This window comes from Crinia signifera, chromosome 8 (genome assembly GCF_055691185.1).
Source record: "Crinia signifera chromosome 8, ASM5569118v1, whole genome shotgun sequence".
Classification (NCBI taxonomy): domain Eukaryota; kingdom Metazoa; phylum Chordata; class Amphibia; order Anura; family Myobatrachidae; genus Crinia; species Crinia signifera.
Window position 1 is genome coordinate 170,176,206 of NC_139224.1, and position 24,589 is coordinate 170,200,794.

Below are 24,589 nucleotides of genomic sequence, written 5' to 3' on the forward strand. Positions count from 1 at the left end.
AAACTAACCGGTCTGCTTCCGCTAGGTTACACCGTATTGGGCTGCACACAAGGATGAATAATGGGCTCACATATATGGTATCAAACACGTCTCCATTTACAGCTCGTGTCTTGGTGGAGCACATCCGCGGGTGGTCTTCTCACCGGGATGCCATCAGAAGGCCGCTGATGACACTGTTACCATTCATGATGTAGACAGACCACAATGTGGACAGTTATGTCAACATTGTACAATTTCTACATGAGGATTAGAGTTCAGAAGGAGGGTTTGAGATGGGTGTGTTAGGCAGCAAGGAGGAATAACTCAAGAAACTAGAGGTTAGGGGTAGGCACTAGGGGGAGGTTATGGTTAGGCAGCGGGGGGGGGGGGGGGAGGGTTATGCTGCAGAGGAGAGGGGTTAGAGCAAGACACTAGAGGGATGATTAGGGGTAGGCACTAAGGTTAGGGGAAAAGGTTAGCCAGAAGACCAGAGGATAGGTGGTCTCAACAAGAAGTAGCAATCACATGACCAGGAAGTGACAATCACCTGACCAGGAAGTGACAATCACATGACCAGGTAGTTGATGCTTTAGCTGCCAGGAGAGGAGAAGTGACCATTGGGCCACTAATTATTATTATTATTATTACATATTTTTCATTTTTATTGTTAGAATATTTTACCAACAGAGAACATATGGAAACTTCCTATTATAGTTACAGAACTTGCTATCCACTTTACCCTTCAAAACCTCAATAAAAACATAGAAGAATATAAGTGTTGGAAGCTATAACAAATAAATATGCCAATAAAGCCGGAAGAAGCTGGGGCTCCGGGGGAAGGCAGATGGCCATCTACAGCCATAGGCGCACCTGTTGTCCATCACTGCCTTAGAGGCTGCCCAGTACATGCAAGAACCAGTTACCCGAGTACAACGCTAGATCCTCAGGCTATTCCAAGGCTATCACAAACAGGGGCCTGAAAACGGTGGCTCACTACAGTACACGGCCACCAACTGGTAACCCTGGTGGACTCTAGAGCTATGAGGTCTAGCAGGAACAACGGTGGCTCTGCAACAAGGTATAGTGACGGCTAACTGCAAACCAGAAGGCTAATTGAGGACAACCACAATAATGATTTCAATGAACCTTCTGCTTTGTAGTAAACTGTCAGTTACCGACCATAGACTTTTATATGGATTTTCTGAATAGAAGTGTAGGGGCTCCACATGAGTGACAGCTCAGCAACGCTAAACTAAATGGGAGAGCGCCACTATGTGGCGACTGGATGGCAGGTCCCCACGGCCTGTCATTCACACATATGGATTCCCTTATGCCCGCTGGTTTGGAATTGTCAGTTTATTTTTATTGAACCCCTGGGAGTCCGACTTGGAACGATTTACAGTATACGCATGGATTTCTGGAGAAGGGGACGAAGGGCTACGGTGAACGATAGCTAAGTATGTGTGAGTGAGTGTGTGTATGTGAGTGTGCAAGGGTGTGTATTAAAGTTGCACTTTGTATGGTATGTATGTTGGAATATCTGTTTTTCTGGTGGGACTAGAGGTACTTTAATGTCCCAAATGCTAGTATTTGTGGTTCTCCAAGCACCAGCATGCGGGGAGACTTGCTGGAACCTGTAAAACTTTATATTATTTCATATTTTTAAACTGAAATGCTATTAACTCGTTACCTACAGCCCCTTTATTGAGACGGTAATCTCTGGCTACAAGGAGCAGTATAAACATGTTCCCCAGCTATACTGTACATTACCTTCCCTAGATAATGGAGCCCATGGCTGGCACCCTTTGTGTGCCAACATCTCGGTGAGAGATGTGCAAAATATCGGCTAAAAATCCCAGCGGCGCTCACATTTGTTATATAAATTCAAATAATAAATGTTGTGTAATTTCCTATATAAGGTAACATTACCAAAAAAAGGGGATACGTAGGTGTGGGAAAGTCCGTATTGTAAAGTAAACCAGCAGCTGACAATGAGTTGTTCAGTCTCCATTGTCAGAATGCTGCTGGTTTACTTTCCAATACGGACTTTCCAACACCTACTGTACGTATCGGCCTTTTTTGGACCCGTCGGACCTAATCGAACGTCCATTAAAAAGGAGCTTATTACAGCAATCATTAACCCCTAACCCCATATTTGAAGGTTCGGAATCAGTCCCCCTGATGAAGTCATTTTCATGACGAGAAGCGTTGGGTCTTTTCCATCCTGAAAGAATTGAACAATAAACATCGCGTCTGATGCGTATTTATCTTTTGTTATTTTTTAATACATTTTTATATAAAAAAAAATCAATCCACTGATGAATTGTTTATAAAGGTGGCGGCTACTACTGAGCGCGCTCTACATCTATCTTCATTTATATTCAACTGTACTGTCCTCCACTACAGTGGCGTAACTATAAATTTTGCTCCCCCTTGCCATAAAGTTTGTGGCGACCACTCCCCCCCCCCCCGGGCTCCCCAGCAGAGAGACCAACAGACACTGCTGCTTCCCCTGGCTCCGACGTGTCCTAGGCCGCCCCAGCACACCCATCCGCCCGCCCATTCTGTACACAGTAGCCAATAGCCGTCCCTGTGTACAGTCAATTGAATCAGTGGGGGGGATTTGTCATCTCTGCCATGTGGCTGACTCACCTCTGGTGCTCAGCCAGTGGGCAGTGGCAGGCAGCAGCATGTCAGTGTGGCGAGCAGGTGCCGGCACCCACACAGACCCCGCTGCCGTTCACTCCCCCAAGTGGCAGCTGGGGCTGCCTTACAGTAGTTATGCTCCACTAGCAGGGTGGTCTTGTAGAGTGCAGCCATTATACATAGCACAAACAACAGTCTGTTTTATCATGTATATATATATATATATATATATATATATGATTAGTTTCAGCATGGCCACATAGCAAAACTAATGCAAAGCATCCTGGGATGTGTAGTTCACTAACATCTGGAGGGCCGGTGTTGCCCAGCCCTGATATAGAGATATATATATATATATATATATATATATATATATATATATATATATACACACACACAAATATTAATATACTGCATAGGATTGTATCACCATCCTTGAATACATTTACTTCTTGAAGAGACTCTGAGCGATTCCCACTGTTTCATTGCTGTTGGATTATATATATATATATATATATATATATATATATATATATATATATACTGTATATATAAGTATAATAAGTTGCTCGGATGAGAGAAGGAAGCGCCTCTCAGACACGGATAGCAGTGATAACACTTAGCAGGAGGAGATATATTTAGCTAGTATTGTGCGCTGTATTTTAGTTATAATGTTTCCTGCGCACGAAACAAAGAACAAGTAATATGTATCCTGTATCCAATCACTCACATCTCCTGCCAGCGATCATGTAAATCTACCTGGATATTGTGGTCAGTCGTTTAAAAAAATGCTCGGCAGCACAATCTGCGCAGAGCTGTTTCCATGACAACAGAACGCCAGCCTTACACTGATAATCAGACAGACCGAGCAGGTAGGAGGACGCAGCATTGGACCAACTGCATGGCCGTAGGACATCTAAACCAGCCTGAGGTTACTGGTAAGTGGCACAGTCATAAGTGAGGCTGGATCCGAGGATGTGTCAAAAGCTTTGGCACGCCCCCATAAAATGGGCATTGCAACAGGATGCGCCCCAGACACTTGCTTTGATCTGTACAGTAGTATACAGTAAGTTGATATGAAACAATTTCTCCTTTGAAATAAACATGTGTTTCCATTGCACAATGAACGCGTCGTCATATAACGACACCGCAGGCTTTATACGGACACCTGGAATCTGAGGGCACCAGTAATATCGCCTCTACTTTATTATAAGGGCGATAGTCTGAAGGATATAGGTGTACATTTGTATCACATGGTAGGAAGTTCTGGTTAAACATTTGTCGTTAACGGGAGTCGGGCACAACCGTAATACTAGGCCAAAACCTCCGTAGGGAATTATTCCAAGTGGAAACTGCAGCGGCTCTTACAGAGAGAGAACTAAAACGTATACAAATTATATATATCGTAAATCAGCATCCGTCTAATAAACCGTAATGCGGGATCTAATACAATTTATGATGTGAAATAAAATGAGATTACTCCAGTTCCTAATCTGCTTGGTCTCACTTATGACATATCAGAGGTTTTTGGAACTGTGCGTTCCCTTCCGTACTGTGCGCTCGGTCTGTCCGATGGACAATTCATCAATTTTTTTTTTCTCCAAATATTTTTTATTAATTGAAAAAGATGAACTTTATAAAAAGGGGCCTATTTTCCAAAGGGTACAATTTACATGTTAGAGCTGAAACTCATTGACTGATCAATGGGAAATGAACGGAATATAGTTTTGGGGTACATTAACCATACCTCCAAACTGACAGTCCCGCTAATTGAAGACTGTCCAACTGTCCCTCCTGCAGGTTGTAATGTCCCTCGGGCGGGGGTGCAGTTAGGGGGAACAGGTGACCATCACTTAGTGTGAGGAGGGAGCCGAGTGCCGCCCAGCAGCTCAAGGAGCACTGTGCATCCTCCCGAAATGATGCAAATGGGGGTCGCGGCACTCGGCTCCACCCCTCTGACTGCAACCTGTGCCTTTTTTGCTGCGCACATGCCTCTGACGTGGCAAGCCCTGCTCTAGGGACTGTCAAAGTTGGGAGGTATGTATTTACTAAGGTGTGGGTATATAGAAGTAGAGATCTAGCAACCAATAAGAAGGTGTAGAAGGTGATGTAAAAATGATAAGTAGAATCTTATTGGTTGCTGTAGAAAACAGATTATGGGTTACATAAGACCCGGGTGATGGTGAAACTACAAATCCCAGCATGACCTGCCTCAGTTTTAGCATTCCCTAATAGCACAACTGTAGCAGGGCATGCTGGGACCTGTAGTAGTCACAAGTTACCCAGGCCTGGTTTACATTGTATTTATTTCATTGTTTCATTTTTTAAAAGCCAGTGAAACCTATTTACTTACAGTTCACGACCACATTGACTTTCCTGATGTCTAAGTACGGCACCGTGTTCTCCGCCAGACACTCATAGTCGCCGGCCTGGTCTCTCGTTATGCCATAAATATCCAAATATTGTCCGCTTCCAAATGGTTTTGCTGAAAGAGAAGCGACAGAACATGAGATGTAAAAAAAAAAGGAAAAAAAAAATAGAAATGAGAATCTGCGTCTTGTGCATTAAATCTGTAGGAGTATTTTAGCGGAGTACTTTACAGTGAATTTAACATCGTAAATAGTAATGAAAGCTTTTAGCAGTTCTTCTTTTTTTTCACCCTTAAAATAACAATAATAATAATGAGCCATTTGCACTTGACAGAAGGAACATTTTGGGCGTTATTTCATTCCCTGTCTGCATATGGGAGGGTGAGACAGATAGAATCCCCGCTGGGCAGAGGTGTGAATACAGGAACGTAGGACTGTGATCGGGAACTCGGAGATACTTTCTGAATCTTAGTTCTGGAAATATTTTAATTGGACTCGTTATAGTAGAGCAGGGAATGATTTCTTAATTTACTTAGACAGAATGGCAGCTGCCACTGTGTATAGACAACAGGCCAACTCTAAGGTTTAGGGACTAGTGGTGGGACTTAGGGTTAGGCTACGGAGAGGGGGTGGGGTTAGGCTTATACACATGGCCACCGAGAGGAGGGAGCGGGTACTAATTACCTGGGCCCGGGCTTGCTGGAGGGGCCTGGCAGGGGCCCAGGTCCGAAAACCCCCCCTCCCCTCCTTGCCTCGCGGGCAGCAGCAGCACACACCTCTACAGCATGTGCTGTGCTGACAGCAGGCTCAGCATGAGCGTCTCATTGACAGCAAGGGAGCTCATGCTGAGCCTGCTGTCAGCACATCACATGGTGTAGGTGTGCTGCTGCTGCTCCCTTGACTTTAGAGTGTTTTTTTCACCCCCCTCTAAACATTTTGGGTGCGTGGCCTAATCGCGGGACCTGGCCATGCCTCCCGAGATTAGGCCACGCCCCAAACATTTTACCGGGGCCCGACATACCACTTGGCTGCCCTGCTTAAACATTTAGAAGAGGGGGATTGGAATGCTCCATATCAGGATGCCGGGTCGGTCTTTTGACTGTCGCCATCCTGATCGCTGGGATATAGTATATACTGTATCCCTACTATAATGGTTCGGTGGTTATTTTTCCCTATGAGCGTGTCATTTGGTGATAAGCTCCTCCTACTATGGGGACTGCCCCGGTGACAGTTAGTAAAAAGTACAGATACACGTCCTCTGTGGGGAAACGGAATTGGAAGACTTCTTGACCCTATGAGGGACAAGTGATTCTACAGTGACAAATGTTACCCCCTGGGACAGAGAATTCAGCATTGGTATAACAACATTGCATCATACGGGTCTTGTATTGTACATAGCATTATTCATGATCTGCCTACCTAACGTAATGTTTTACTTTGCCTCCGATATGCGGGCAGACGAGAGGTGTCGGAGATTTGGCCTCTTGATGTCAAGCAGCTATTTATTAATGCAAAACCATATTAGTTTGCCCTTTAAGTAATTTATGCTGTAAATCTATAATCTCCAGCCCCTAGAGCAGGGCTGGGCAACACCAGCCCTCCAGATGTTAGTGAACTACACATCCCAGGATGCTTTGCATTAGTTTTGCTATGTGGCCATGCTGAGACTGATGCAAGGCATGCTGGGATGTGTAGTTCATCAACATCTGGAGGGCCGGTGTTGCCCAGCCCTGCCCTAGAGGCTGCCTGCGACTTGCACGTATACCCAGTAAAGGCTCATCCCTAAGGGTACGTGTAGTGTACAGAACATGTACTTCTTTCAAGTGTGTTGAACATGCCTCATCCCAGGACTGTCTGCACTGAGTTATCAAGAACCTAATCCCTATTTATTTATTAACAGTTTCTTATATAGCGCACACATATTCTGCAGCGTTGTACAGAGAATGTTTGAACAGTCACATCAGTCCCTGCCCCAGTGGAGCTTACAATCTATATTCCCTACCACATGTACATGCACACAGACATTCTAGGGTTAATTTACTTGCCTAATTTGAAGCATTTTAGGGAGATTATGGATATAACACGTAGTCTATGAGCGCAGTGTTAAAGCGGACTTACGTATTTATGTACACGAGCCCCTAAACAGTAAGTGTTTAACACATAAATATAAATTCAAGTGGCTGTGGGAAACATAAAAAAAAAATAATGTCCACTTTGAGCTGTGACAGTTTTTAGCACACAAACTCTCCACCCCACCCCCAGTCCCTATCTGCCCCTTCCTCCCTCTCTCCATATCCAACAAGTTTGAAACAGATCAGTGTCCCTGCAAAAATTGCATTCACTTCCGGTTGGTCAAGTGGCCTCTAGTGGTCACTGGGGGTACTTACCCTCATAGGGGTGAGGAGTAGTTAGCCTTTTATATACAGTAGATAGATATATATACACATCTCTGATTTTCTTTCTCGCAGCTACATAATGTGGGTAAGGTGCAATGAGGGAGATTGACAAACTCTTCAGGGAGTTGGGGAGATTGCTGCTTTTCCAGGGAGTCTCCCAGACATTCAGGCACGTTGGCAAGTACTATTGTACTTATAATGTTCACTTGCTGAACTTTTTGGAGTGCTACCCCATCTCCCCCCCCCCCAAAATAGATCCAAATGTGGGGTGACTTCTTAGATACAATATTATTGTACCACCCTATACTAGCACCCAGGTCTGATTGTGCCAGCTTTAAAATTATGGAAAAATGTGGCCAATTCCCATGATTATCCTGTGTCTGTCCTCATAGACATGCGCACACACAGTACAATCTTAGTCTCGCAGAGATCATCTGTAAGATTCAGATTTACCTTCCAAGGGGAGGTAGAAGCAGCTCGTTCATGGGAGCAGAGGGGAAGTGGCATCACCCAGCCATATTGGGAATGGGTTTCGAAGAGGGTAAACCTTTTGGGAGTCTCCTGGGCAGGCTGGAAGAGTAGTGTTGGGGGATTATTAAAAGGAACACACTGATCCCCAATTACCAGTCAGTTGCTCCCAACGTACGGAGGAAACAGGCGGTATGGGAACACGGAACATGCACAAGGCATACATGCCTGGCGGGAATACTATAAATAGGGTTAGATGGCAGTGACAGTGGGCCTCATTTATTATATACAGAGCAGGCGCAATTATGAGTCCTGCATGGCAAAGAGATGCCTGGTTCTGATGGATCCCTCGAAAGCAAATACTGATTATGGCCACAGGGATACTTGGATTGTCATAAGGAACAGGCAGAACAATGATCAACTGGCACCGAGACGGATTATCGTTGGTTTCATCTACATGCGTGGAGCCCCCCGAATCACAATCCCCCCCTCCCCTACCCCTCCGCTGCTAGTCTCTCACTCGTGGGACATCCAAGCCCCTGCAAAACCGCAGCGCAAATTGGATGTAGAAGCAGATAGAGACTAGGGATGGGGTGGAGAGTTGGTGGACTAAAACTGTCACAGTTCAAAGAAAGTAAAAACCGTCACAGCTCAAAGTGAAAGTACATTGCAGAAGCCGTCATTTTGACTGTTTTTTAACTAGTAAATAAATAGAATGATTTACAATACAGAGAGCGCCTAGTTTGCATTGTATATATGACGTAATGTATTTTTGCATTTTCAAATCCTAATTTCATAGATAGATCCTGTATCAAGTATCATTCATCTAAATAAATGAGATCACCAATCAATATGGGAAACAAATGGTTAAGTCTAGTGAATACTGTCTAGATTACTGAAACATACAACTTGTTTTCTAAGTGTCCTACGAGGGCCCAACATCCCAGAGTTGCATATATTTTCAATCGGACGTAGACCTCTGATTGGTGCAAATGCCGGTAATCCCGACGCCTTGGGCTCATCGATGTAAATAGTTCATTAAAATGATCTTCAATTCCAACAATGGTTGCTACAGGAACTCTAAGCAAGACTCTGCAATCCGAACGCGCGCACAGCAGCTGCCAAATGGGTTTTACAGAGGTAACCAAAAATAGGATAAAACCCTGGATTGTTCTACAAACACATAGTAATCCTGGTATGAATATGAAAAGCCCCCAACAACAAGCCACAAACAACAGCAATTACGTTACAGGGGGAAAAACAACAGACGCGGTGCTTTCTGCGGAAGGTCTTTGGTGAATACGTAATGCGGGGAGTCTAAAATAAAACAAGTACATGTATTTCTGAATTGCCCAATTGCACGAAGCCTTCTCTATCCTGTGATACCCATGATAAAAGAATTATGAAAAGAAATCTCTGACAATGGAAGCAGCTGTGGCTCTTTCCTGCATGGCTGAGCACCGTCCTCTGTGTTCAGGTGGAATCGATTTAGACAAAAATGTTTACTAACACCCCAGTCCGCCGCCGAAGAAATGGCACCAGAACGGGGGCACTGGCTGATGGCGAAAAATTCCCTTTTTTCCTCCAGCTAATATTTATATTCTGATCACGCGGAACCCGACGAGGAATATTACAGTTATAGCCTGCAAAGGATTCTGGGTAACGCAATAATGGCACCCGGGCCGCATTCATCAGCAGAGCATTCGACTGATGAATAATTAATTAAGCTGTCTAGCTCATTTCATTTGTGGGATATGAGCCGCTGTAGGTAGTAGTCAGCCTTGCATGTGCCGCAGTTTTCCCGACACTTCGGATTCTTGAGACTGGAGAAGTTTCAATCAGGAAATATTTTCTTCTGATGGACATTTGTGATGGGTCTGGTAATGACTGGGCTGGAAATAAGACTGCATAGGCTTAACAGCATGTGGGTGCCAGGGATTCTGGCTTCCGAGCTATTTGGAGAATGAAGGGTTAAGGGGTGTTCACAAAGTGCGATTTTGCTTGCGATTCAATCTCGATTCGATTGGGATTGAATCGTGATCGAATCGAATGGCAAGCAAAACGCATTGGATTTGGACTATATAGTACAGATTGCCCGGGGGGAAGGGAGGGGTTCCCCTGCCTGCTCAGGGCGGACGGTTGGCGTCACAGGACATTAGCAACTGCCCCCAATTTGCAGAAGATCATCCTGGCATGTTGGAGGATTTTGTTGATCGTAAGCAACATATGCGATTATTGTCCCAATCCATCGGGTGTGGATTATAGGTTACAGTGTCTAGGTCGACAGTTAATGTTGACTTGATTACGGTTGACATTGACAAAAGGTCGATACAGGCAAAGGGTCAAATTATATGGTTAGATGCCGTTCTGTTATTACAATCGGGATTCGGAACGGAGATACTGTATCATGTAGAGTTGGGCATTTTATATAACATTTCCGAGCATGAAATCTGAGAACAAATGGTGCAATGGCGTATGTACGTCTCCTGATGGGTCCAACTCTGCAACAGTAGTGTACACACCAGGGTCCTGCCAGGAAAATGTAGCGACCGGGCTTGGTCTACACCTGGAGATGTGGGTGGCAGTGGCCCCGATACAATTTGGATCAGTGCGGCAACTTAGGTGGCGGTGGATCAGAGAAGATCCGCCATTCGCATCGAGAGACTCAACATAAAGGTACAAAGACCCAATCACTGGCTGCAACATCTACCCCTCCCCCACACTTCCTAAAATCTGCAACTTTAAATGTTCCTCCTTGTCATCAGTCACAACCACCACAGTAGGACCATCGCGGTGCCTGATCAGTGTTATATATATATATATATATATATATATATATTGTATCTCTCTCTGTGTTGAGAAATATATATATATGCTCCACGCTAGGAAGGTAAGCAGCTCTTATCTGAAAGGAACTTGATATAAAGGGGTGAAGAGCGCTAAGTATTGGGGAGCCCTGAGAAACATTTCCCAAACACAGTCGCCCTCCACCTCCTACACCCGCTCGCTTCATGGACCCCGCGGTGACGTCATCAAGCCGACTCGCGGCAAAATCCTGAGGAATACCGCTGCATCAATAGGGTAAGGACAGTGCTGCACGGGAACCTTCTCTCACCTATCTCCAAAAGGAGTGTAAACATTGTTTTTTAGATAAAAAAAGCACATTTGATCTAACTTTTAATTTTTTCATGTGTTCACTCATTTCTCAATACTTAGCGGTCTTTATCCCCTATATATATATATATATATATATATATAGGAGACAATCAGGAAATCCGCACACCATAGAAGATCATCACTTGGGTGCCAAAACCACATAATGGGTATAATACTTTAGCAATTAGAGGTCAGCACAACCGATAGTAGCCAAAAGATTTTTATAAGTGAAAAAAGTCATTTAAAGACATCCATTTGACAGCGTTACTGCATTCAATTCAAAGTTCCATATACTTATCAGCATCAGAGTACAAGCATGAAATAGCTGCCAAAGGTGTCATGGTCAGGTGTGCTCGAACCCGAGCACACCTGACCATGACACCTTTGGCAGCTAAGTCACCGTTATCGTGTAAAATACAATTAACCACTAGACCAATTTAAAAAACCAGCTAGCGTGGTGTGCCCGCAAATAGATGGGTGCGGGCATGAGAGGGTAGGGTAGAGTAAAGTAAATTTAGATGTACAGCAATATCAGTGAATTATTAGTGGATGGTCTATATACTAAAGCAGCCAATCAGAATCTGCTACTGCTACTGTCCTCCTCCTCCTCCTCCTCCTCCTCATTGTCTAGGAACAGCCTTCGGGCGGGGATAGTGCAAACGGTCATCGATGGCTGCATATTACTGTATGTGATGTATGACCATATCTAGTTACACCTATCCATGGCCATCCCTTTTCTTTGGCTGACCTGGGGGTGTGGCTTTATGGGTGTCGGGGGTGGAGCTATGCCCCAGTGTCCCGGCACTTTGGGTAAAAGAAAAAAATAAACTGAGCCATCGATGGAGGGAAAAATTCTGGTTCTGTCCATCAATGGCAAAATTACCCCCCCCTCCCCCCATTTCTGGCAATTCATGGCTGCTCTTTGGCAAACATGATGCTCAGAGTGTGATCCGGGTCAGGTTGCATTATCGCTATGGGAGGATAACACACTGGTGCAGAGATGGACGCCAGGCGTAGGCTGTAACTCACACCACAAGAGTTACAAGAGTAAAGACCACTTTAGCACACGGCAGAAAGTTCCACCCGCTGGCATTATGGCTGTAGAGGACTGGCCACTAAATACATCGGAAATGGACAGGGGCAAAAAAAAAAAAAAAGACATATACTGTAAAAGATCAAGCGAGACCTGTTGTTCGTTAAATGTAAAAATAGTTAGAAAAGTGCACGGACGTCTGTCAAAGTGACACAGCTGTTGCCATGGCATAGCGTACGGTGTATACTTTGCTATGTGGCAATTATCTTAGGGTTTGACTTTTAAAATGTCACAATAACAGCTTCAAGTGTCTCCGTGCTAAGCCCTGGCTGGGAAATAGAGAGCTGCCCTTTACAATAAATGATACAGACAATAATGCTGTGTGTGTGTGTAATGCGACCCGGGTCCCGTTCACTACAGTGCAAAAGCCGATGCTGGGAGAAGCTCTCATCTCCCAGCGCCTCCCCGACCCCACCTCCCGGTGACGTCACCCGCCCGGCATTATGCCGGGTAAGGAGTCCAGGGTGAATGGGTTCACAAGTCGGGTCGGACCCAGGCTATAGCTGGGTACAAAATCCTGGGTGCGACCCGGCTTGCAGATGGAAAAGGGTTATAAGCGGTCTACGAGATCCCCGGCAGTTTTCCTGTCAGACACCATCTGCCATAATCTTAGTATTTACTGTAGACTGAGGGGGAATTTACTAAGATGAGAATAAGACTTCACATGTGATGTTGCTATGGGCAACCAATCAGAATCTACTTCTTATTTATTTAGAACCCTCTAGAACAGGCATGTCCAACCTGCGGCCCTCCAGATGTGCTAAAACTACACATCCCAGCATGCCTTGCTACAATTTGGCTATTAGGGAATGCTAGAATGATGGCAATGCATGCTGGGATGTGTAGTTTTAGCACATCTGGAGGGCCGCAGGTTGGACATGCCTGCAAGAAGATAGTAGACAGGATCTGATTAGTTGCCCATGGCAACATCACATGTGAAGTCTAATTCCCATCGTAGTAAGTTTCCTCCTGAATGTTCTTGGCAGCTGTGAAATTATTGCATATCTCCCAACTGGACGGATTTCTGTGGGACAGTCATGTTTTTGGGGGGGCTGTCTCACGCCGGGGGGGGGGGGGCGCAGTTGGGAGTCCCCCCTGTCACCCGCTGTTCTGCTCACGCCCACAGCATCTATTCAGCGACAACAGGGACAGAGGGCATGGCCAGTAGCTTACACAGCACTGGCCATGCACCGATTGGGCCTACTCGCAGCCTAGCGAACATATCAACGTCACCCCATGCGGCCGAGGGGGAGAGAAATTGTTTAATGGATATTTCGGGGATATTTCTCCCCTTCAGAAATAAAAATCTGTCTGAACTGACTTTTATTTGCTCCGCTGATTGCCAAATACTGGGCGAGCGCTGACGTCATGTGACATCAGCTGCCCTAGCCAAGCAGGCATGGCCAGCGCTTTCAGAAAATGCCCATAAAATAACCGCCATTCCCCTGATGCCGCCCCCTGCACATACGAACACCTTTGCGAGTGTGATACTGCGACTGCGGTATCCTGTGAGGCCACACCCCCTTCAGAATAGGCCATGCCCCTTTCTGCCGAGCACATGCCCCGATCAATAGCCCCGTGCTGGGAGGTATGTTATTGTATGCACAATGTATCTGATTACACAGATGTACTAAACCTTGCACAGTGATAAAATGGCGGATTTAAAATACCAGCCATTCAGCTCCCAACTGCCACAGCACATACTGTTTGAAAAATGACAGTTAGGATCCAGTTGGTGGATACTTTATCTCTGACACTTTATCACTTTTCAAGGCTTCGTACATCTGGCTATAAAGTGATCACACAAGTGAATTATCACTGATATAATGTACAGTAAATACCGTGGCATTAGAACATATGGGCAGCTTTATAGCATAAGAAAGTCAGACACTGTAAATAGACAAAATACAGCTACTGTATGTCCTCACACACTGGCTTCAGGGGCGCCAAACAGCCCCTCCCAGTGCGCCAGGTCCCAGGGGACTCAGTTGCCCCAAATATTTTTCTCCCTCACAATGTTCAGGACGTAATTCAGTGTACATCGCCATTGTCTATGAGGAGAAAATCACCGCCCAGACAGAAAGAGGAATCACAAGTGGGTCTCAGATCCGTACACAAGACCTTCCAAAATGTCAGGGGATTGCGCTTAGATTTTTATTATTAATCGATTTTATTTATAAGGTGTCACAACTGTTTTGCAGTGCCGTACAATGGGATACAAATGAATATGACAGAGTATGATTGGTACACATGTGCAGTCATTCGATAATCGCAAGGATTGCAAATTCGCACAACAGAAATCCACTCTGAATCAGGCCCCACATTCCCAACATCTTCTCTCAGTGACTCCACGTTGTATAGAGAGACTTCAGCTTCCAGCGGGAAAGTTTTGGGGGAAATGATCAGCGTTTGGCTGCTGGAGGAGGTGAGCGCTGATCACAGCGGATTAGAAGTGCGGCAGGATGACAGGGTGATGTAAAACAAGCGCACGACACAGGTGCAGGTTACGTGAGACAGAAAATAATTGATTATAAGATGACTTGAAGTAAGTTTCATCAAACAATAATGGGATTGAAGTCTTCTCAAATCAAAGGCATTGAAGCCCCGTGTCTTCCTCTTCAAGACACACATGAAACATTTACAGGCAGAAGTTGAATTTTTTATATCTTTTACCATTTTATTTGAAATAGCTGAAGCTCAAATGCTTGGAGAGACCGATTCCGTGAGAACCAGAGGACTGCTGCAGGACCACTACTAACCACCAGGTGGCCTACATGAGATCATCATCTTGTCGTTATTGATCATGTGACTGAGTGCCCTAATCTTACATGGCACCAGCGGGGCTAATGCAGCCCAATCCTGCACGCTGGCTTCCCTAAGACTATGGGCTGACTGAGGAGGCCTAAATGTGCCGATTCATAAAAGGGAATTTGCCCCTATAGAATGGCATTAGTTCTATAACTACGTACCGTAGCTTTGGAGCGAATGACGTTTATATAATCAGCAAAAAGTTGTTTGTTGATACGGCACCATTTGAACTAAAACTGTAGGTGCAGGCTGCAATCAGAAATTGAGGGGCCTGGGACAGGCAATTTAGACAGGGCCCTCCTGCCTGGGATGGATCGGCACCGTCAGCTGATTGGAGATGGAACACCAGGTGGCAGCAAGGTAAGAAGACAGCACAGGCGGCATTTCACATATGAAACTGACCGCAAGCCAATCGGAGCTCACAGACCAACAGCCAATGATTGGCTGCCGGCCCATGAGTTCTGATTGGCTTGCAACAGACTCTATGTTCGAATTACCGCTAGTGTTGGCAGGCTGCCACGTGTTGCAATCAGATGGCGACACTGATCAACAATGCTGCCACCAGGGCCCTTTGTATGTACAGGCCCAGGATGCCAGGACCCGCAGTACCCCCCCTGATGGTGGGCCTGCGTAGTTGAATTCTCTGTTTTCTAGGACTTATAGAGGAAGGACCTGTACAGGTAGCCCCCTACATGAAGGACGTGGCTGAATAAATGAGGGGTACAAAGTATATTCACAGTCAGGGCTGTCACATAGGTAAGATCCTGGAGTAAATTAGGCTACTCGGTTATTAATTATTCTCACCCACTCTCCTGGAATGTCGGGGGGAGGCAGGTTCTGCCCACTTCTCCGCTGCAATGGATGGACACTGCTGATGTTGCAGTGCCGCGTACTTGCCAGCCTTGGACATGGGGAGTTCCGCTGGGGAGGTCCATGTGTAAGGGGTGGGATGTGATGCTACGATTCGCAGACTTACTATCCAGGAGTGGGGCCAGGTTGAGTCCATTCCCAAAATAGTCACATCACAACTCTTGCTCTGCCCACTGCAGGGGACAAAGATTACGGCATGACGGAGAGTTGCCCACAATACAGGATGCACCCCTTGCCTTTCACTTGGTCAGTAATTATAGGCTGGACCAGGGACTAGGTTATGTATAATTATTATTGGCTGGACCAGCGACTAGGTTATGTATAATAATTATAGCCTGGACCAGGGACTAGTGTATGTATAATAATTATAGCCTGGACCAGGGACTAGTGTATATATAATAATTATAGGCTAGACCCGGTACTAGGTTACGTATAATAATTATAGGCTGGACCAGGGACTAGGTTATGTATAATAATTTTAGTCTGGACCAGGGACTAGGTTACGTATAATAATTATAGGCTGGACCAGGGACTAGGTTATGTATAATAATTATAACCCGGACCAGGGACTAGGTTATGTATAATAATTATAGGCTGGACCAGGGACTAGGTAATGTATAATAATTATAGGCTGGACCAGGGACTAGGTTATGTATAATAATTATAGGCTGGACCAGGGACTAGGTTATGTATAATAATTATAGGCTGGACCAGGGACTAGTGTATATAATAATTATAGGCTGGACCCGGGACTAGGTTATGTATAATAATTATAACCCGGACCAGGGACTAGGTTATGTATAATAATTATAGGCTGGACCAGGGACTAGGTCATGTATAATAATTATAGGCTGGACCAGGGACTAGGTTATGTATAATAATTATAGGCTGGACCAGGGACTAGGTTATGTATAATAATTATAGGCTGGACCAGGGACTAGGTTATGTATAATAATTATAGGCTGGACCGGGGACTAGGTTATGTATAATAATTATAGCCTGGACCAGGGACTAGGTTATTTATAATAATTATAGGCTGGACCGGGGACTAGGTTATGTATAATAATTATAGGCTGGACCAGGGACTAGGTTATGTATAATAATTATAGGCTGGACCAGGGACTAGGTTATGTATAATAATTATAGGCTGGACCAGGGACTAGGTTATGTATAATAATTATAGGCTGGACCAGGGACTAGTGTATATATAATAATTATAGGCTGGACCGGGGACTAGGTTATGTATAATAATTATAGGCTGGACCAGGGACTAGTGTATATATAATAATTATAGGCTGGACCCGGGACTAGGTTACGTATAATAATTATAGGCTGGACCGGGGACTAGTGTATGTATAATAATTATAGCCTGGACCAGGGACTAGGTTACGTATAATAATTATTGGCTGGACCGGGGACTAGGTTATGTATAATAATTATTGGCTGGACCAGGGACTAGGATATGTATAATAATTATAGGCTGGACCAGGGACTAGGTTATGTATAATAATTATTGGCTGGACCAGGGACTAGGATATGTATAATAATTATAGGCTGGACCAGGGACTAGGTTATGTATAATAATTATTGGCTGGAACAGGGACTAGGATATGTATAATAATTATAGGCTGGACCAGGGACTAGGTTACGTATAATAATTATTGGCTGGACCGGGGACTAGGTTATGTATAATAATTATAGGCTGGACCAGGGACTAGGATATGTATAATAATTATTGGCTGGACCGGGGACTAGGTTATGTATAATAATTATAGGCTGGAACAGGGACTAGGATACACACCTTATTGCTGGGGCCAGGGCTACCACTAGGACTTTTGGGGCCCGGGACTGATTTCCAGTCCGGGCCCCCCTCTCACTTCACTTTCCTCCTGACTCCTGCCGCAGGTCCCAAAGCACAGGCTTCTTCAATGCAGGACACCGGCAGCTAATTAAAATGCAGCACTGGCTGGTGAGCCAATCAGAGCTCGTGTACAGGCAGCTGCTCTGATTGGCTAATGATACACAAACTATTATTGGCGCAAAAGCCGGTGCAACATTTTAATTGGCCGCCGGCATCCTGCATTGAAGAAGCAGGTGGCACAGCTGAGGCAGTTGGGGGGGGGGGGAGGGGGGAGTTGCGGTGGGTAAAAATGAGCTGCCCGGGACAACTGTACCCACAGCCTCCCCCTGTCGGCAGGCCTGGCTGGGGCATGTTAGCAGAAATGACAATGATCTTGCAGATAGTCATATCGGCTACGGCGAGTGTGTTTACACACACACACACACATATATCTGTATTTAAACATACATATGTAACGATACTGCTCTATTAGTACTGTAACCCCTGTACAGAAGTCGCAGTAGTCTATATTATCGCCTGCGACGTCTCTCCAGCCAGACCCCAGACAGACAGACGGACGGACGGACAGACGGACGTGTGCAACCAATAACTTTCTGAAAACTCGCAGCTTTTAAATGTTATTTATCTGGAATGGGAGGAGGGCAGTAACCCGGTGACACCGTGCCGACAGCATCAGAGATTTCTCCGAAAAGCAATTATCTTTACCAAGTCTGGCATGGTATAAAATCTTTACATTTCACTAACTTCTATTACCAGCATAATGCTTGTATTTAATCTGAATTCCAACTGGAAACGCTTGTGGGTGAGAAGGTTGTTTACGCGGCCTGGGCACGCTGCGCATTATGATAAGGACGGTACTGTATATCTCACCGTTTGGGGGAGATATACTAAAATACATATGTGTACAGATGGAGTAGAATATATTGTACTGAATGACAAGTGGGATTAAAGTAAGGAAGTCCAATCACCTACTGTTATTTTTTTTTTTTTTAGCACAGCCTGTAAAATGGCAGAAGCGGATTGGTTACTGCACTTTATCTCTCTCCAAGAAATCAGGCATCTCCCTCTAACTTAAGGTGCATCATTTATTACAATAAACTTCGCTCCATCTGCATAAATAAAAGTAGGTCATTTATAACTATTGTTATATGGTTATGGTATCAATTCTCAGCAGTGTCTAGGACGACAGTGTAGGTCGATAGCAAAAGGTCAACATGAATAAAAGGTTAAGCAAAAGGTTGACATGGAAATGGCTGACACATGGATAGGTCGACATGAGGTTGACACCTGAGCATGTAAAACCCGCAATTAGCATACCGCGTGATCTAGTTTCGGAGGGGGGGGGGGGGTCTTCATTGTCCAATTTTTGCCTATGCAGGTTGGACTCTGTTTAAAGTTGACTCAGCATCGCCAAAAACGGACGAAAAAACATTGGAGAACGGAATCATTTTCGACTATAACACGTGGATGGGGGAGTAATTCCGAATTTCAGGTCAAGTTATCATGCGAATTCTGTATATGTCATGCCGATATTGACCATGTTGACATTTGAAATGTTGACTTGTTGACAATGAAGTTTAAGGTTAATTTATCCATAAAGCTGACCCTTAAGGTGCCCATACACTAATACCCCATTCACACCAGCCTAAATTCCCGGGTTGAGTCCGGGAACAACCCAGTACTAGCGCTGGTGTGAAAGGTTCCCGGGACAAAATACCGGGCAAATTTCAACCCGGCTAGGTACCAGGGTTGTTCCCGGGTTCAACCCGGGGACCTGGCTGGTGTGAAAGGTACAGGGTATACTTACCCGGGTTGCAGTGTCCTGTCCGACGGGAATTAATGCAGGCGGCGGGCGCAAATGACGGGACAGCTGGTGGATGATGATGACGCAGCTCTCCGGCGGCAGTGAGGACGCCGGAGAGCTGCGTCATCTTCATTCGCAGCCTGTCCCGTCATTTGCGCCGCCGCCTGTGTGGATCCCTGGCCTGCGCGGAGGACCAGAAACCGGGGTGAGTATTCTCCCTACCTCCGCCGCCATCCCGCCGACTGCCCGCCTCCTCCCCGCCCCCTTCTCACACCAGAAAATGCAGGGACATTTCTGGTGTGAATGGGTCCAAACCCGGGAATGTCCCTGCTTGTCCCGGGAACTGAATTCCCGGGTTTGTCCCAGCATTTCTGGTGTTAATGGGGTATAAGCAAATTCTCCCCTCCGAGAAGTCTCATCCAATCCCCCTTGAGCCGCCTTAACCCAATACCCTAATTTTGATATATCGCCATTTTTCCATGTAGACAATGTGCATAATGTTGATATTTTAACCATGTCAGCTTGTCGACATACTGGTGTCTCTATGACAATCTGACTGCATATCCTGTAAATATTTCAATATTCTATGTAATTTATTTTAATTACAAGCCTGAATACTTCTACATCCTTTCCTGACATACTAACACAATTTACTGACATATCAGCATTTTCTGAGGCATTATAGCATTTCTGGACATATTTTTAGAATTTCCTGACATAAAATCAGCCGTTCCTGACACATAATCAGCCTTTCCTGACATAAATTAGCATTTACTGACATATCAGCACTTCCTGACATATTATAGAATTTAACACTATAATCTGATCGTTTGAGGTTATTTCATTTGGGTTCTTTGTTAGAATAATCGATGTCCTCATGCACCCAGGCCTAGTAATAAGGAAAGTTCTGGAACATGCTGTTACTCCTCTAGTGATGTCTGTCTGTTCTGTAATCTTCTGCAGGCGTTGCGGCTCTCAGACAGGAACACGACTCCGGAGCACCAAAGATATACCGGCCTAATATACTATGGGCAGAATGACAGAGATATGATGATTCATTAGTGTGGTGTCTCTCTGGGGGGACAATACAGCGCCGCAACAATGTGGCCGGTGACAAAGGGCCTTGTATTAGGAAACAAAATTAATACTCTAGAGTTTTCCAGTCTGACGAAAGGTTATAGAAGAGGTTCCGCGCCTCAGCCGGAAAGTAGGGCAGAATGTATTCTAGTAAAGTGCCCATAATTTCTTCTGCGGAACACTGGCTGCACGGATCACGGGCTAATTAGCTGTCAGTCTGAGGGTTCTGAAGTGTGGGATAGGAAGGATAGATAGATACAGTAGATAGATAGATAGATAGATAGACAGACAGACTATGGGGGAGATTCTCTAAACTAAAAATGCGGTAAAAACCCGTTATCTGGGTTTTTACCACATTTTGGGATGCTCTAAGCTTCCCCCGCCGGGTTACCGTGGCAGGGTGCATCGCCAGAAAAATCTGGCGATGCCCCATAGAAGCCTGGGCTTCAAATTCGACCCAACGCCGCCCCGCACCGACCCTCCCCACCGACCCACCGCTGCCCCACACCGACCCCCCCCCCTCACCTGTGTCCGGGCAGCACTGACCTGTGACCTCCTCCTCCCTGCACTATGATCAGGGAGGTGCAGGGAGGAGGAGAGCCCGACGCAGCAGCAGCAGCGCCGGGTAAGGGAGGGGGGAGCCGCCGGATCCCGATGGGACCCATTGACTCTCACCGCAAAAGACAGCTCAACGCAAGAGCTATCCTCTGCCATAATTATGTATGCGATGGGCGGCGAAGGGGGGCGGAGCTGGGCCGCGATTGTTAGAGAATCTCCCCCATGGACAGACAGACAGACACTATCCATACAGGTACAGTATGTGAAAAATGCAACCTGTCGACCTGTGGACTGTCAACCATCCCAATGTCGGCCTAAAGGTGTGTACACACGTATCGATTTACTTTCGATTCGCTTTGCTTCCGATTTCCCCTATTCCACCCGTTTCCAATTTGGCCTTTGCTTTCACAATCGATTTCACATTCAGCTGCACTTTTGCATCCGATATCGATTTCGATATTGAATTCGATTTACATTCAAGGTACAGTGCACACATTTGATTTACTGGATCACATTCGATAATTCCTCGCCTGCACAGTCTATTTTTCTTTTCGATATAGAGGAAATGGGAGCGCGCATTAAATTGAATGCGGATCGAAAGTGTCTTAAAAACCAGTCGATTTCGATTCGATTTGATTTTGCTTCTATATGCAAAATCAAATCCAAATCCTGTCAAAATCGATTGCTTGTGTCGATCTAACGACCATGTCAACCTTACCCATGTAGACAGCAGCGACTCCTACCTCAGTTTAGGAGATGGACTGCTGCTGGCCACAATGCCCCCCCACTACTGCTGCCACTGATCCCCACCACCGCCGGTCACCGCTGCGGTCCCGGGACTGGCACATACTCAGTATCATCCTCGGTACTGCACATGCCCCTAGCAGCAGCCCATTGAAGCTCAGTGATAGTCCCGGTGCCTGTACACTGCAGATGACAGGCTCTGGGACCATGCGCAGTATCGGCCTCTGACACGCACATTAGAATACTTCAGATGCTTACCCACCAACTGTACCTTTTTTGGCTGGTACAGAAACTTTTTTTATGACCTGTACCTTTTTTGGATCTGCAACTGCCCATTGTAAGTATTGGAACGGGAGCTTGGTCACCCCTTTATCCTTAACCACGCCCCTTTACACATTTGTACTAGATTTGCTCTCCAGATGTTGGATGTAGACACTATGGCTGCGGTGAAGCCAGAGCAGTCTCACAGATTGTATCTGGCGTCACTTAAACCTTAAACAGAGCACAGTGGTGGATTTTGCCGGGGGGGGGGGGGGTTTAACATTCACTCCTGTATAAACAATTTGAATTGGTCCTGGACCAACACTCCAAGGCACCCCTGCCAGTGTCCCGAGCATACCTGCCTACCGTGTAAGTAGCCTATCGTCTTCAGCACCACCCGCATTAAGCCCCGCCCCATCACTAAAAATGTCGCTATTCGTGGCTCTTTGGGCAGCGGGTGGTACTAAATGAAGCCATTTGCGTAATTTTAGCCATGCCCCCTCCCGAAAGAGCCGCAAATGCTGGTATTTGACCGGCAGAGGGTATGTGGGCCCCACTAAATGTGGGAGGCTTGCCCTCCTTTCAGGAGGGGGCGGGATGGGGACCCTATTTTTTGGGAACCTCCTGGAATGGTAGGTAAGTATGGTCCCGAGGTGCCCCACGGTGCCATGAAACACAGTTGGGAACCGCTGTCCTAGTGACATCACTGATAGTGAATAGACAGGTAAGTTCCCAGGTAAGTGTCTGTCGTACTTAGATGACACGAGCACTTTAATAACCCCGGACCGCTTCGGAGACTGCTGAAAGCTTTATGAGACAGCTGACAAACTTGTTTCATAAAGTATTGGAAACACAATGACATTTCCATTCCACTTCTCTGCGATCCTATTATAATGGCACTTGGAACTCACTGAGCTAAATCTCTCCCTAAGAGCTCTCTCTCCTCGTGCAGGGGAACGTCTGCTTTTAGAATCTATAATGCAATCACAATGAGTTATTAAACCATTTGTACTGTAGCGCCATAATCTCTAACTTCAGCAACATTAATGGCTTTTTAGTTTTCCTCCCATAGAATAACAAGTCTCAGAGTGCACAAATTATCTGCCGCGGATTCATCGCTGTAACATTTACATCTGAAAAGTTCAGTCATAAACGGCGACGGAGTGATAGACGCAGAACGCAATCCGCATTATAGACTTCACTCTGTGTAACCGCAGACAAGGCTGCGGTATACACCAAACAATGTATACACCCAGCAACGTACAGTGTACACCCAGCAATGCACAGTATACACACAGCAACGTACAGTATACACCCAGCAACGTACAGTATACACCCAGCAACGTATACACCCAGCAACATACAGTATACACACAGCAATGTACAGTGTACACCCAGCAACATACAGTGTACACCCAGCAACGTACAGTATACACACAGCAACGTACAGTATACACCCAGCAATGTACAGTGTACACCCAGCAATGTACAGTATACACCAAACAATGTATACACCCAGCAACGTACAGTGTACACCCAGCAATGTATACACCTAGCAACGTACAGTGTACACCCAGCAATGTACATTATACCCCCAGCAATGTATACACCCAGCAACGTACAGTGTACACCCAGCAATGTACAATGTACACCCAGCAATGTATACACCCAGCAACGTACAGTGTACACCCAGCAACGTACAGTATACACCAAGCAATGTACAGTATACACCCAGCAATGTACAGTATACACCCAGCAACGTACAGTATACACCCAGCAACGCACAGTATACACCCAGCAATGCACAGTATACACCCAGCAATGTATACACCCTGCAATGTACAGCGTACACCCAGCAATGTACAGTATACACCCAGCAACGTACAGTATACACCCATCAACGTACAGTATACACCCAGCAATGTATAGTATACACCCAGCAAAGTACAGTGTGCACCCAGCAATGTACAGTATACACCCAGCAATGTATACACCCAGCAACGTACAGTATACACCCAGCAATGTACAGTATACACCCAACAATGTATACACCCAGCAACGTACAGTATACACCCAGCAATGTACAGTATACACCCAGCAATGTATACACCCAGCAACATACAGTATACACCCAGCAATGTACAGTATACACCCAGCAATGTATACACCCAGCAACGTACAGTATACACCCAGCAATGTACAGTATACACCAAACAATATATACACCCAGCAACATACAATGTACACCCAGCAATATACAGTGTAAACACAGCAATGTACAGTATACACCCAGCAATGTACAGTATACATCCAGCAATATACAGTGTACACCCAGCAATGTACAGTGTACACCCAGCAATGTATACACCCAGCAATGTACAGTGTACACCCAGCAACATACAGTGTACACCCAGCAATGTATACACCCAGCAACGTACAGTGTACACCCAGCAATGTACAGTATACACCCAGCAATATACAGTGTACACCCAGCAATGT

At 45.6% G+C, this 24,589-nt stretch overlaps 1 protein-coding gene across 2 annotated transcripts in view; it reads right to left on the minus strand.

Moving 5' to 3' along the window:
- NEGR1 (neuronal growth regulator 1) overlaps nt 1-24,589 on the minus strand; it is a 249,240-nt gene that overhangs the window by 154,533 nt on the left and 70,118 nt on the right. For both annotated transcript variants that reach the window (XM_083157756.1, XM_083157755.1), the window contains exon 3: nt 4,979-5,110. In XM_083157756.1, coding sequence (XP_083013882.1) covers nt 4,979-5,110 — 132 coding nt within the window. The remainder of the gene's footprint in view (nt 1-4,978; nt 5,111-24,589) is intronic.